Source organism: Rhinoderma darwinii, chromosome 7 (genome assembly GCF_050947455.1).
Source record: "Rhinoderma darwinii isolate aRhiDar2 chromosome 7, aRhiDar2.hap1, whole genome shotgun sequence".
NCBI classification, from domain to species: domain Eukaryota; kingdom Metazoa; phylum Chordata; class Amphibia; order Anura; family Rhinodermatidae; genus Rhinoderma; species Rhinoderma darwinii.
The window spans coordinates 61,015,499-61,030,640 of NC_134693.1; the positions used below are offsets into that span (position 1 = coordinate 61,015,499).

A 15,142-nucleotide genomic window follows, 5' to 3' on the forward strand; every position below is an offset into this window, starting at 1 on the left:
CACCATCATCTCCCTGTCCCCATGGTCATCTAACCCACCCCCATAGAAAGCAAGTGTCTTACCCAGGTCTGTATGACATCCTCCGGACACTGAAGCACCGCATTGTATCACTAGCAGCAGCTCTACCACGGCTCTTATCTCCTGTGCTGCATACCGGACAATAAACCTGTTTTCTCCCTCTGCTTACACAGCCCGGGAGATAAGAGGTAAGAACTGCTGCTGGTGATACAAGACCATAAAGCAGAGCTCAGAGTGTATAGTGCCCACATGGGTAACATTGCTTTTTATTGGGGGGATGTGATGTGAGGAGGCTCCGGGCAGCAGCAGCCTGACAGACATTGCATATTGACACAGATATCACATACTCACGGTGTCAGAGGTGGTCTTCTTCTTCTGCTGCTGCTGTTGCTGCTGCTGCTTGACACCTCCACTTCATTCAAACCTCCCGCTTCCTTCATGACGTCTCCCTCTTCATCACCTGAACACACGCTGTCACGCCTCTGTGGAGGAGGAGGGGTGGGCACTATATGAACAGCGGGCCCTTATGATTTTACTTTGATGCAAAGAACGGGCCCCAGCTCTGTGATGGGACCTGTTCCTTTCACCAAAGTGAAATCATAAGGGCCCGTGAGCAAATTAATTCCAGCAGTGGAGCATGGGCCCCCGTTTTTTCACATTTATGACCGGGTCCCCGACGGCAGTACCGCCAGTACTGCCCTGATGGCGGCCATGCTTATATATAGAACAAACCAATAACTGAACGACCTCCTTAGTAATGTCCGCTGGTTGATTGACAGCATCCATTACTAAGGCGGGGCTTAGTGTTATCCGGTGCAGAGGCCAACACTAACCTCCCCATTATTACCCACCGCCACCAGGGGTGCCGGGAAGAGCCGGGTGCGATCCAGTACCAGACCATCTGTAGTGATGGTCGGGCAATGGGGTGGCCGCATTCTGGTATTATTAGGCTGGGAAAGACCAAACACAGTAGGCCTTTCCCACCCTGGCAATGTTAGGCTGCGGCTGGTTATGAAAAATGGGGGGGACCCCACGTCATTTAAAAAAATATATATATATATATTTGGAAAGAACAATGTGGGATTCCCCATTTTTCACAACCAGCCAGAAACAACACAGCATGCAGCCTAGCATTACCATGATCGGAAGGCCCACTATTTCTGGCCTTTCCCAGCCTAATAATATTAGCCTGCGGCCGTCCCAATACCTAACCATCACTACAGATGGTGCCCGGTACCCCCGGTGGCGGTGGGTACCGGGATAATAATGGGGGTTAGTGTTAGGGTTTTAATGGCTAACATTAAGACCCGCCTTAGTAATGGACGAGGTCAAACAGCCAGCGGCTATTACTAAAGAGGTAGTTTTAAAAAATTCAAGGACATAGAAAAAATATTTTATTGAAATAAAAAAAAACACACAACCCTCGTTAACCATTTTATTTAGAGTAAAAAAAACGCCGTCATCGAAGTAGTCCTCGAATCCGAAGTAGTCCAACAACCAAACCTGTAAAAAAACCACAAACACACACAAAAAAAATTGTAATACATAAAAAAACAAAACATTTATTATCTTACCTTTCCTGGGTCCAGTGCTGTAGCTGCAATGCCAGTGAGCTGGGACCTATATCTAAGCCCATCATATGTGATAAAGTCTGCTGAGCCACTGTATCTAATCCTATCCATAGCTATAGGGTCGTAGTGCTATAGATATGCTGTCTCCTATATATATATATATATATATATATATATATATATATATATACACACGCACGCATACACTTTTTTTTTTTTTGGGGGGACACATATGTATTGGTCCCCTGACATTTTAAGACCTTACTGACGACCCGGCTGCCAGTGCTCCATTGTTGGGTCACTTAGGAGACCCAGCGATGCAGCTGAAATCTGTGGGCCGTCGGCCATGAGAAGTTTGATGGGGGGCCCAAGAAGAACTTTTGCATCAGGGGCCCATGAGACTTCAGCTACGCCCCTGATGCAAAAGTTTGGACAACTTTTTTCATCCCATGTGTTTTTTTTTTTCTACAGTGTAGATTAATATGAAAAGACATGAAAACTATGAAGGAACACATATGGAATTAGGTGGTAAACAGAAAAGTTGAACCCTTTCATGACCAAGGGTCATTGATGTCCCTGTGTCCAGGTCAAATTTTAAATTTTTGATATGCACTTCTTTAAATGATAATATAGACAAATCACTAAAGATTAAAAAAACAAAAACATTTGTAATTTTTTATCTATCTATCTATCTATCTATCTATCTATCTATCTATCTATCTATCTATCTATCTATCTATCTATCTATCTATCTATCTATCTATCTATCTATCTATCTATCTATCTATCTATCTATCTATCTATCTATCTATCTATCTACATACACTGTAGAACTCTGTAACAATTAGACCTCTCCTTTCTCCGTCACCCTGGATCGATGTGAGGGGAGAGTGATGAGGGCTTTATACACACGACCGTGAAAAAATGGCAGTCAACAACGAACCAGTTTTTCATAGCTGTTTTGCATCAATGTGTCTCAAAATTTCAATCCATTTCCCGACTGTCTGACCGTTTTTAACCGGTATTTGCCATTTGTTTGTCATGGACGTTAAAAAAATGGATGAATTTTATTTGTTAGGGTTGTTTTTTTGTCCCAATCCCCTGAAAACACCACAGTGCACATGTAGATAATGATGGAATACCACTGTAGATAGTGCCATATTGCCCACATAGGTGTGCCAGTGCCTGCATGGATGGTGCCCACTGTAAATAAGGCCACAGTGCCCACATAGTGCCACAGTTCTCCCTGTAGATAATGCCCACATAGTGCCACACAGTGCCCATGTGGATAGCGCCACAGTGTCCCCTGTAGATAGTGTCAATATAATACCACAGTACCCATGTAGATCGTGCCACAACCCCTGTAAATAGCGCCACCCCCTGTAGATAGCAACATCCCCCTGTATTTAGCAATATCCCCGCTGCAGATATCACCACCCCCCCCTGTAAATTGCACCCCCTTCCTTTAAATAGCACCACTGTAGCTCCCTGTAGGAGCTGAATCCATCTGGCCGAAAATTCTGGTGGCACGAAGGGTCTGTGGACCCACTGGGCCGTACCGCCTTGGCGGTAGGGCAGCTGGCCAACAGAGCACAGGTCACAGTCTATGGTATATAGGGTACCTGTGGCAGCACGGACAGTAGCTTGGCAGGAACTAGGCAGCGGGTGGACGTCAGGCGTGGAGAAGCAGGCAAGCGTGGTATCCAGCACAGCACGACTATAGCAAGCACGGCACTAGATCGAGATACAGGTACAGGAACGGGAACAGGAACACTGCGAGCAGAAAACACTAGGGGGCCATTTGCATAGACAGACTTAGGCCTCATGCACACGACCGTGCTCGTAATTACGACTCGTAATTACGAGCACGGCCGGGCACGGCCGGCCACGGGCAGCCGGCCGTTTTTCCGAGCCGTGCTCCCATTATAAAGTATAGTAGCACGGGCCGTAAAATAAAAAATAGAACATGTTCTATCTTTTTAAGGGCACGTTCCCGTGAGAAAACGGGAAGGTACCCGTGGCCAACAGAAGTCTATGGGCCCGTTATTTCCGGTCGTAATTACGACCCGTAATAACGGGTGTTTTTACGGTCGTGTGCATGAGGCTTAAGGGATACACAACAATGCTCAGGCATAGAACTAGAGGGCTGGACCCCTCTTATAGTCCAGGGTACTCACGGGTCAAAGTTCGTCCATCCGGTTCGGTGCGTGCGCTGCCCCTTTAAGAGCGTGCACGAGCGTGCGCGCGCACCCTACGGGATCTGTCAGAGGTGAGTGGACGCGAGCGCTGGCGTCTCCTGAGGAGAAGGCTGGGGCCAGCGCTTGCCGACTCGTGGCTGCGGCTGTCAGGGGAAGGTTGGAGCTGACAGTCCGCAGCCACGGACATTACACCGCTCCTACAGGAAGCCCCTGATGTCTCTGTCCATATATGGACAGTGACGTCAGGGGTTAACTCTAAAAGCGGAATCCCCTGCTAGAGCGGGGATTCCACTTCAGGAGTAGCCCCTGACGTCACTGTCCATATATGGCTAGTGACACCAGGGGCTTCTCCAGTAGCGGAATCCCCGACACAAAGCAATCTGACACTGGGGATTCTGCTCCTAAAGGGAGCCGCTGACGTCATTGTCCATATATGGATAGTGACACCAGGGGATTCTCCAGTAGCGGAATCCCCGGCACAAAGCAATCTGACACTGGGGATCTACAGAAAGTTTTGCGCTGCCTATGGAGGGTTGTGGGTGGTACTATCTACAGTGGGGGGTGTATTCCGGGGCTCTCAAAGCCCCGGCCGACATGAGAGGGCAGTGCTGCTCACACTGAAGTAGCACTGCACTCATTAAACCCAATCCAGGCTGTCAACGTTTATACACATGCTAAGTGCACGGGGCATCTGCAGTTAGAATGTATATAGCCATATGGCAGTCGTGAAGGGGTTAAACAAACCAGAATTTGTTTTTTATTTTAGATTATTCAAAGTAGCCCCCTTTTGCTTTGATGACAACTTTGCACACTCTTGGCGTTCTCTCAATCAGGTTCGTGAGGTAGTCACCTGGAATGGTTTTCAATTAACAGGTATACCTTGTCAAGAGTTAATTTGTTAAATTTCTTGCCTTCATAATGTGTTTGAGCCCATCAGTTGTGTTCTGCAGAGGTAGGATTGGTACACACTTCCATACAGTGTTTAGCACTATTCAACTACTGTTCTAATCCACATTATGGCAAGAACCACTCAACTAAGTAAAGAGAAACGACAGTCCATCATTACTTTAAAAGATGAAGGTCAGTCAGTTTGAAAAATGTCAAGAACTTTGAAGGTACCCTCAAGAGCAGTCATAAAAATCATCAAACGCTATGATAAAACTTGCTCTTATGAGGCCCGCACAAGGAAAGGAAGACCAAGAGTTACCTCTGCTGCAGAGGATAAGTTCATTAGAGTTACCAGCCTTCAGAAATCGCAAATTAGCAGCACCTCAGATTAGAGACAACATAAATGCTTCACAAAGATCAAGTACCAGACACATTTCAACATCCACTGTTCAGAGGAGACTGCGAAAATCAGGTCTTTATGGTCAAATTGCTGCAAAGAAACCACTACTGAAGAATACAAAGAAGAAGAGAATTGCTTGGGCCAAGAAACACAATGAATGAATATTAAACCAGTGGAAATCTGTATTTTGGTCTGATGAGGCAAAATATGAGATTTTTGGTTCCAGCTGTCATGTCTGTGTGAGATGCAGAAAAGGTGAGCGGATGGTTTTTACATGTGTTTTTCCCTCCGTGAAGCATGGAGGAGATGATGTGGGGGTGCTTTGCTGCTGACACTGTTGCTGATTTGTTAAAAATTCAAGGAACACTTAACCAGCATGGCTACCACAGCATTCTGCAATGACATGCCAGCCCATCTGGTTTGCGCTTATTGGGACGATCATTTGTTTTTCAACAGTACAATGACACCAAACACACCTCTGGGCTATGTAAGGGCTATTTGACCAAGAAGGAAGATGGTGGAGTGCTGTGTCAGATGACATGGCCTCCACAATCACCCGACCTAAACCCAATTGTGTTGGTTTGGGATGCGTTGGACCGCCAAGTGAAGGAAAAGCAGCCAAGTGCTCAGCACCTATGGGAACTCCTTCAAGACTGTTGGCAAAGCATTCCAGGTGACTACTTCATGAAGCTAATTGAGGGAATGCCAAGAGTGTGCAAAACAGTTATCAAAACAAAAAGGGGGCTACTTTGAAGAATCTAAAATATAAAACATTCTGGTTTGTTTGACACTTTTTTTTACTACTTAATTCCATATGTGTTTCTTTATAGTTATGTATTTAATATGATTCTACAATGTAGAAAAATGTAAAAAAAACATGGAAGGTGTGACTGGTACTGTGCATTCCTTAATATTAATCCTATTAAATACTTTCTCTTCTTACTCCACTCCTCGGTGCTCTTTAAATACCACCAAATATTTGTTTTTTTATTACTAACTAACTCAAAAAGAATACCAAACCTTTGGCCCTTACCACTTTGAACACAGGTGCTGAACCATACCCAATGCACCTGGTTGTATTTCTACTCTTTATTCAAATCTACTCATCATTTTTCCAGCGCCCTCTAACCAATACCACCCACTGGGAAGATATTCGTTTTACCCTTTCAGACACAGTGGAATCAAATATGGTAAAAAATCAGCTTAAAACTCCATTAACACATCATTTAAAGTACTACTAAGTATCGAGTTTGAACATGTATAGTTGATGCAGCCCTTGGCTACCCTCCCAAATGTTATTGAGGAAGCCCTTAAAGAGGTGACATTTTCCACACCTGGTGGAGCTGCCCCAAGGTCAGCCGTTTATGGACTAGAATTTATCACCTTATTTACACAAATGCAAAACACAATTTAATTAAGAATCCTTGAAATGCACTAACTGGTAAAGAACTAGAGGGAGTCCCTCTTGCGAATAAAAAGCTCATGTCCTTTTTCTTTCTAGCGACAAAGCACATAAATACCTGTCCCTGAAAACAACCTACTGTTGACTTCTCAGAAATGAAAAGGAAAATAAATATATATATGAATGGAAATCTAAATGACCTGAACAAGGGCAACCCTTAAAGAATTTAAGAAAATGGGACCCTTGAACACAATTTGCTTTCTCCCTCGGCAAATTCCCTTATACAATTAACCTAAACATGGACCAGCTCCCCTTTACTCAAACATATGGCAACACAAACTGTTTTCTGTCTCCTCCAGGGACCACCTACCTCCCCACTTTACTCGCTTCGCTATTCCCTTACCAGATATTACCATGTCACTTTTTAGCTCATAGAATGTGACAAATTTAATATACGCCACTTGACTGTATTTTGAGACCATGTTTATTTCTTCTTTACTATATTGAAAATTCAATAAAAATAATGTTTTCCAACAGTATGCAGTAAGCTTTTAACCCCTTCCAGCCCTGCCTGTGCAATCACCCGCAGGGAGCAGCTGTAATCAACAACCGCCACCCCACAGCAAAGGCCGGAATCAGAAAAAACTCCATACCCGGCTGTTTAACCCTTTGTTAAGCCACAATCAATACAAAGTGGGGGACTGCCTTGCCCCCTGATCATCTGCCCCGACAATAGCGATCGCTGGGGTAGACTATTTTAAGGGATAGTCCTGGGTCCAATAAAGGCTTCCAGGGCTGCCCTGTGGTAATCCCTATTAGGGCAAACCGCTGCCTATGTATTTTATATGCAAAGGCAGTAACAAATTGGAATAAATATGTATTTTGAAAGGCATTATAAGGAAAACATTTAATTTTAAGTAAATGTCCGTTTGTTGGACAAAAAAAAAATGATATCATGTTTAATAAAATATATATATATATACATCCCAAACCTTTTCTATATTCAATGGTACCCGCCAGGGCTGCCCGCTCTCTCCCCTCCTTTTTGTGCTTTGCGTAGAGCCACTGGCTTCATATATCAGGAAAAATCCAGATATACAGGGTATCATGGTAAGAGACAGGGAATTTAAGATATCCCTCTTCGCGGATGATGTTCTCCTGACTCTACGCAATCCACAAATATCCCTGCCTAATCTGCACTTGGTTCTGAAGGAATATAGTCGATACTCAGGTTATAAAATTAACAACTCTAAAACAGAAGCCTTGCCGATCAATCTAGCCCCAGCGCTCATAACAACCCTGCAATCTTCCTTTAAATATACTTGGAAGACAGATACAATAAAATACTTGGGCACTCGGATCTCTAGCTCATATACCTCACTGTACAAACATAATTATGTCCCCTTCTTTGAGGATATAAGCAAACTCATAGCTAGATGGTCTGTCCTACCCCTGTCGTTTTTTGGCAGGATATCGGCGGTTAAAATGAATATCCTACCAAAATACTTATACCTTCTGGAAACCCTCCCGGTCCCTATACCACGAAAAGACATCTGCAGATTTCAAACAGCACTACTGAAATACATTTGGGCGGGTAAAAGACATAGAATCCCAGTATCAGTCATGCTTACATCGGTGGGGGCGGGTGGATTAGCGGTTCCAGACGTTTACCGGTACTATTTAGCGGTACATTTGAGAAGGATACCATGTTGGACCTCTCTAAGGGCATATAATAAATGGACTGAGATTGAGAAACTGTGGATAGCACCTACACACCCAAATGCATTATTATGGTCGGGGACGACGGACACTTTAGCGACCCCCCTCCTACACACAATGACATTCACTAGGAATATCTGGAGGTTATCGAAGGCGAAATATGCATTATCTTCCTTAAAGTCCCTAATGACACCTTTCCTATATAATCCCTCCCTACCAGAGAGCCTCACTACAAAGATGTCACAACCATGGTCGAGAGCAGGATTATTTTACTTTGCTGATATAGTAGACCCTTGTCAACGCACAATTCTACCGTTTTCAACGTTGCAAGCTAAATACAATTTGCCCAACAACTCATACTACAGTTACATTCAAATCACACACTTTGCTAGCTCTATACGAACAGAACAGGGTTTCTCTAAGCCCACAGCCTTTGAAAGGCTCTGCAAAACAACTGTTTCAACTAGAGGGTTAATATCGGAGATGTATGCTATTCTGGCAGACTCCCCCCTTCAAGAGCCAGCCAGACATAGATACATGGCCAGGTGGGAGGCATATTTGGGTAGGGAGTTACCCAGGTCGCTGTGGCAAATCATCTGGTCCCAGGCAGCGAAGTCATCTTTATGTGCGGCTTATAAGGAGAACCAGTATAAAATTTTAATGCATTGGTATCACACCCCGGAATTCCTCCATCGCATTTACCCGTTGGTATCGGATAGGTGCTGGAGATGCCACGGCGACGTGGGGACACTTCCTCATATTTTTTGGGACTGCAAACTAGTGCGACCCTTTTGGGGGGAAGTAGAAAATCTCATTCAAGAAGTATTTGGGAATAGACCTGCGAACCAAGCATTGACTTATCTTTTAAATGTGCCTCCGAAGGGTTGGGGGAAGGTTCAGTCCCGGTTACTTCTACATATACTGACAGCAGCGAAATGTCTTATTGCGGCCAATTGGAAACGTAAAACGCCTCCTACGCTAGAAGCCCTTTACAACAGAATAAAGGAGGTCAAGAGATTGGAATCATTGACGGCCTCACTGAATAATTGCGTAGACCGCTTTACAAGTGTGTGGAGGTTTTGGGACATGTACGATTCCTCTAGACCTCCATGAGAGAGAAAGACCACTGTTCTTAAAGTACATCCAGGTTTAATATAGAGATTAAGATATCTCCTAAAGCTACAACTCCTACCTTATCCCTTCCCTATCCTAATGTGTCTGTCGATTGTCGTGTTAATATTGTTGGAATTAATCTTTATTTTGTGTAGGCGAGAGATACAACTGTGAATTGAGGAACGAGTTAAAACTTCATATCCTTTATTTCATACTCAGAACAGACAATAACCTCTTTAATGTTTCTCGGATATATAAGCGGACAGAGGGCAATTTGCATATGGAATCCATATGCTACACTGGGGTAATAAGATGTTGACGTCTGTAAAAATGACCAATATACTATGCAAAATGTTGTCGCCTTTATCCGAATAAGATGTATCTACTTGTCTGAATTTACTACGGTTTTGTATATTTATGTTATGATAAATGAAAATAAAAAACATACAATTATAAAAAAAAAAAAATATATATATATAAAAAAAAACAAAATACATAAATTATATATTTTCCTTAACCGTTACAAGCCATGCAATATATTGTAAACATAATTTAAGTAGTTTGGAGAACGAGTAGTTTGGAGAAAAAGAAAGCACAACAACAACAATGGCGGAAAGGGAGTTTTTTCTCAGAATGAAGTGAGGCATGAACGGAAAAATGAGTTGCGATCTTAAAGCCAAAATGATCCGTGCCCTGAAGGGGTTAAACTCACCAAATGCTGCCTGCAGAAAGCTAAAATTTTATGGTTTAACTCTATAGGGAAGATTTACTAAGACTGTCATTTAATACATCAGTTTCAGCTGTCTGCTCCATTGGAGTAAATGTGACAGATGGGGCCCTTTTGCGACTTTTCCTTGCCAGAAAACTGGCGTATAAAGGTTGATAAATTCCCCCCTATGTTAATGCAGAGTACTTAAAGCTTTATATCAGAAAAATAGAGTTCTGACCCCTACAAAGATATATTAAGGGAGGACATTTACTTTAGGTCTTTTTTTCAAGTTTGTCTTTAATTATTTTAATTATAGAAATAAGTATTAAAGCGTAGCTAACTTTTCAGGTGACTTTTCAGAATAAGCTGTCATATGTGTGTACATGAGGAATAACACCATTTATGGCAATTATATGACTTGTATTCTGCATTTTTTTAGCACTTTTCCCCTATGCAGGCTTCATCCCTCAATTCTCAGTTTTCTCTGAGCTAGTGCTCGGAGCCTAACGCATAGAAGAGAATAATTATGCTCAGCTATCTCTATCCAATATAGAAGGAGCAGCAGCATGGAGGAAATGATACAGCAGCAATGAGCAGTGTAGCTTAAAATCCAGCACTGGGGTGACATATAAATCTTACCAGCAGATCTGTGTGTTTCTGACTCTGCTCCTGCTTCCTACCCTGTTCACCTCTCCCTTGTGTGCAGAGTGTCTGGTGCTGACTTACTCTCTCTCGGCACCCTCCTCCTGCTCTCCCCTTCCCTCTACTTAGACTTGGATTGGCAGGAAATGAATAGACACAGCCCTACCTTTTGCAGTCCGTCTATAACTACAGACAGACTTTTCTTGACAACAGGGGGTGGACTGCAGATTACCGGAATGGAAACACCTAGTGTCAGTAACTTAACACAGAATTTGAATGGATAAAACAACTAAATTTTAACAAAAAGTAAATTACAAAATTCTATATCAGGTATACTATTAGATTAGTGTAAGTTGTTTGAAACTTAGTGTCCATTTAAGTACAAAGAAAACTTTCAGTTTAACCTAAAATTAAGCAAATTGTTTGTGAATAGGAGCAGTGATCTTTATGATTTAATATAATAACAAGCAAAATAATCCTGCAAGGATGTAAATTTCAGTCATTTTGTAAATTAGTGTTAAACCATATGACATGATAGAAAACAATGAATTTTTATTCATCTTAGTGCTCATTAGAATGCTAATATTTGAGAGCAGACTTTTTGGGGTTTATTAACATGTTTATGTGTGATGATTTACGTACAGAGATGTTTGGATTTTTGTAGTCTGCCCCAATAATGTAGTATCTCCGCAGAACTCACTTCATGGGATGTAACAATATTGTGGTAACCACAGTCTGAATACATAACTCTCCAGTTATTGAAATCAGAGTTTTTAGGTGGGGCCACTGGTTGAACTCCCAATTTATCAAGGCACAAACCAATAAACACATCTTCCAGATGTATCCATCTAACGCTTGCAGAGATTTTGACTATCTTGTGAGACAGGTCTCCTGACAACACATATCCAGTCCCAGAACAAAATGGGGGATATTTTGCTTCGGGATATTCATCTGGTGAGACATACCACTTACTGTCTAGGTTGCGAATAGGTGAACCATTTAACATTAAATATCCTGTGAAATAATTTGTTTTTGGTAGTTGATCTGGTTTCAGAAGCTTGTTGACCAAATATTCAGTATTAACAAACATGTCGCTGTCTGTCTTCATTACATACAAAGCCTGGGGACAGTATGTGGTTATCCAATTCAAACCCATCAGTACCTTAATGGTAAGGTTTGTGTATGTGTCCAAGTAATCCTGTTGGATAATGTCATGAAATTCTTGACTCTCTCTTAAAAGTGCCTGTTCAGCATTATTATTCAGCTTGGTGTCTTTACCTAGGAAAAATAACCTAAGTATCTTGATTCCTGGCAAAAGATCCTCTTTTCCCCACGTTTTCCTTATAGCTTGACGTGCTTCTTGCTGCCATTTTTCTACAGTTACAAGCAGAACAAGAAATGGAACATGATCTTTGCATTTGTCAGGTTCATTGATGATATACTGATAATCATGTTTTGTTTTATTCATACCTTCAGATATTACAGTCATAGTTATTGTAGTAAACGAAGAATTTCTCAATCCATTTTGTGATTTTTCCACGTAGAGGTCATTCACTTTTATTGTATTATTTTCCTGAAATTTCCATGACAAATTAGGAACTTTACTTGGTAAATCACTAATTGGACTTACTAAACTCAATGGAAACCAGATAGAATTGCTTAAAATCAGCAAAGCCAGAGTCAGAAGAACCAAAACAAAGAACAATAGCAGTGTAACAGACAACTTGGAGCAGTTTGATTTTTGAAACGGAGGCATGTTGAAATATTTTAGAACACAGATCCTTCACATCTGCTCTCTTGAAAACAGCATCTGAAAAACATGAATGAAATACCATAGAGATATTTTATGGAAAAGACTCATCGATGTAGTGTTTTCCTCTAGTTAATGTTGAATGTCTGAATTAGATATTGTGAAAGGTTAGCATTGGTTAGCATTGGCTACAATTTAAGGCACATAAGTACCAGGTGTGGCACTGATCTCTACAGTATATGTACACCAGTTTGTTGCTAGCTATCAAAATATAAACATATCTCCTAAAATAGTATGACTTCTCTCTAGGGGAATCTGTCATGATGGCAGACCCTTTTAAATAGATTTGTTAGATGCTAATTAGGGGTGCACGATGCATCGAAACTTTGATACTGTTTCGATACTGTGCATCCCCAAACGGTTCAATACCCCATGAGCCCTGTCACGAAGTGGGTTAGTGGACCCACTAGGCCGTACCGCCGTAGCGGGGAGGCAGCTGGCCAAACAACAGGACACCCCAGAAATATAATGTCCCACACAAGAGTACCTGTATAGTCCAACCGGTGGCCTCAGCTCTGGCACAGATGGAGATCGTTGCAGCAGACAGAGCCAAACGTGGCGGATGACACAGGAGCCGCAAGTTGCGCCAGACGTGGCAGATTCCTCCGGACATGGCAGGTGACACAGGACGTGGCAGGTGACACAGGACGTGGCAGATGACACAGGACGTGGCAGATTCCTCTGGACGTGGCAGATGACAGAGGACATGGAAGATTCCTCTGGACGTGGCAGATGACACAAGTTGTGGCAGATTCCACAGGACGTGGCAGATGACACAGGACGTGGCAGATGACACAGGACGTGGCAGATGACAAAGGACGTGGCAGATTCCTCTGGACGTGGCAGATGACACAGGACGTAGCAGATTCCTCTGGACGTGGCAGATGACACAGGACATGGCATGACTTGATACTAAGGCAAAGCACGGGAAACAGGAATGGGGAAAAAGGCACGGGTAACAACAGGAACGGGAAACACTAAGGGACCATTTGCAAGACAGACTGAGAAAACTAACAACGCTCAGGCAAGGATTAGAAGGCCAGGGACCTTCTTCCTTCTTATAGACAAGGAAATCGTGGCAGTTGATGATGATGACGATTTCCTATTTGCGCGTGCTGGCCCTTTAAGGCCGGGCGCGAGCGTGCGCGCGCACCCTACGGGACAGAGCCGAATGGAGCGGAAGTGAGCGCTGGCGTCTCCTAGGAGTGAGACGGGGACCAGCGCTCACGGATCCATGGCTGCAGGCGTCGGGAGATGAGTGAACCCGATGGCCCGCGGCCATGGACGCTACAGTATCCCCCCTCTTACGCCCCCTCTTCTTGGGGCCAGAGCGAGAGAGGAATTTTTTAATAAGAGCAGGAGCGCTGAGGTTCTCTTCTGGCTCCCAGGACCTCTCCTCAGGACCAAACCCTCTCCAGTCCACCAAATAGAAAGTCCTTCCTCCTACCCTTTTGCAGTCCAGATCTCTTTTACCTCGAATACATCAGAAGGACCGCTGAGGGCAACTGTGGAACTAGAAGTCTTGCTGTAGCGGTTCAGGACCACTGGTTTCAGGAGGGACACATGGAAGGAGTTAGGGATTCTGAGGGTAGGAGGCAGCCGCAGCTTATAGGAGACAGGGTTGATCTGTTGCAGGATCTCGAAAGGCCCAAGGAACCTGGGAGCAAACTTGTATGAAGGCACCCTCAAGCGAATGTTCCGAGAGGACAGCCAAACTTTAGTCCCTGGAAGATACTGAGGCGGCTCTCTTCTCCTAGTATCTGCCTTTCGCTTCATGCGATCTACCGCCGGCAAAATAGAGGACCGGGTCTGTTGCCAGATTTGCAGGAAGTCCCCATATGCAGAGTCAGCAGCGGGTACCTGAGATGAAGTTGATACAGGAAGAGGGACTCTGGGATGTTGACTGTACACGATGTGAAATGGAGTGGAAGTGGTGGACTCACTCGTGTGGTTGTTGTAAGAAAACTCGGCCCATGGAAGAAGCTGTACCCAGTTATCGTGCTGAGAAGAGATGAAGTGGCGGAGATAATTCTCCATGATCTGGTTGATCCTCTCAACTTGCCTATTGGACTGGGGGTGATAGGCTGAGGAAAAGTCCAAACTCACATCCAGGAGTTTACAGAGAGCTCTCCAGAACTTAGAGGTAAACTGAACACCCCGATCCGACACGATGTGTAGAGGCAAGCCATGCAAGCGAAATATGTGTAGAATGAAGAGACTCGCCAGACGAGGAGCAGAAGGTAGGCCGGTCAGTGGGATAAAATTAGCCATCTTAGAGAACCGGTCCACCACCACCTAGACAGTGTTACATCCTGCTGAGGGAGGAAGGTCTGTGACGAAGTCCATCGCAATGTGCTGCCAGGGGGCACTGGGTACAGGCAGAGGTTGAAGCAGGCCGGCAGGCTTGGAGTGAGTCACTTTGTTAGAGGCACACACAGAGCAAGCAGAGACAAAGTCCAGAACATCTTTAGGTAGCGTGGGCCACCAGAAGTGACGAGCAATCAGGTCTCGTGTTTTACGGACACCAGCGTGCCCAGCAAGTTTAGAACTATGTCGCCAGCGGAGAATTCTTCTCCTGTCTGCCAACCAAAAAAAGTCCTCCCAGGAGGGATGTCTCTAACCTGCAGAGGATTAGCATTGACAATGCAGGACGGGTCTATGATGGTCTGAAG

General features: G+C 43.8%; 1 protein-coding gene across 1 annotated transcript; it reads right to left on the reverse strand.

The window, feature by feature from the left end:
- Nucleotides 1-11,294: 11,294 nt before the first annotated feature.
- LOC142657457 (beta-1,3-galactosyltransferase 2-like) lies at nt 11,295-12,416 on the reverse strand. Its single transcript, XM_075832488.1, has one exon. The coding sequence runs from the start codon at nt 12,414-12,416 to the stop codon at nt 11,295-11,297; it is 1,122 nt and encodes a 373-aa protein (XP_075688603.1).
- Nucleotides 12,417-15,142: the final 2,726 nt, after the last annotated feature.

Coding starts and splice junctions, on each gene's coding strand:
- LOC142657457 (XM_075832488.1), bottom strand. CDS start 12,416: ATGCCTCCGTTTCAAAAATCAAACTGCTCCAAGTTGTCTGTTACACTG.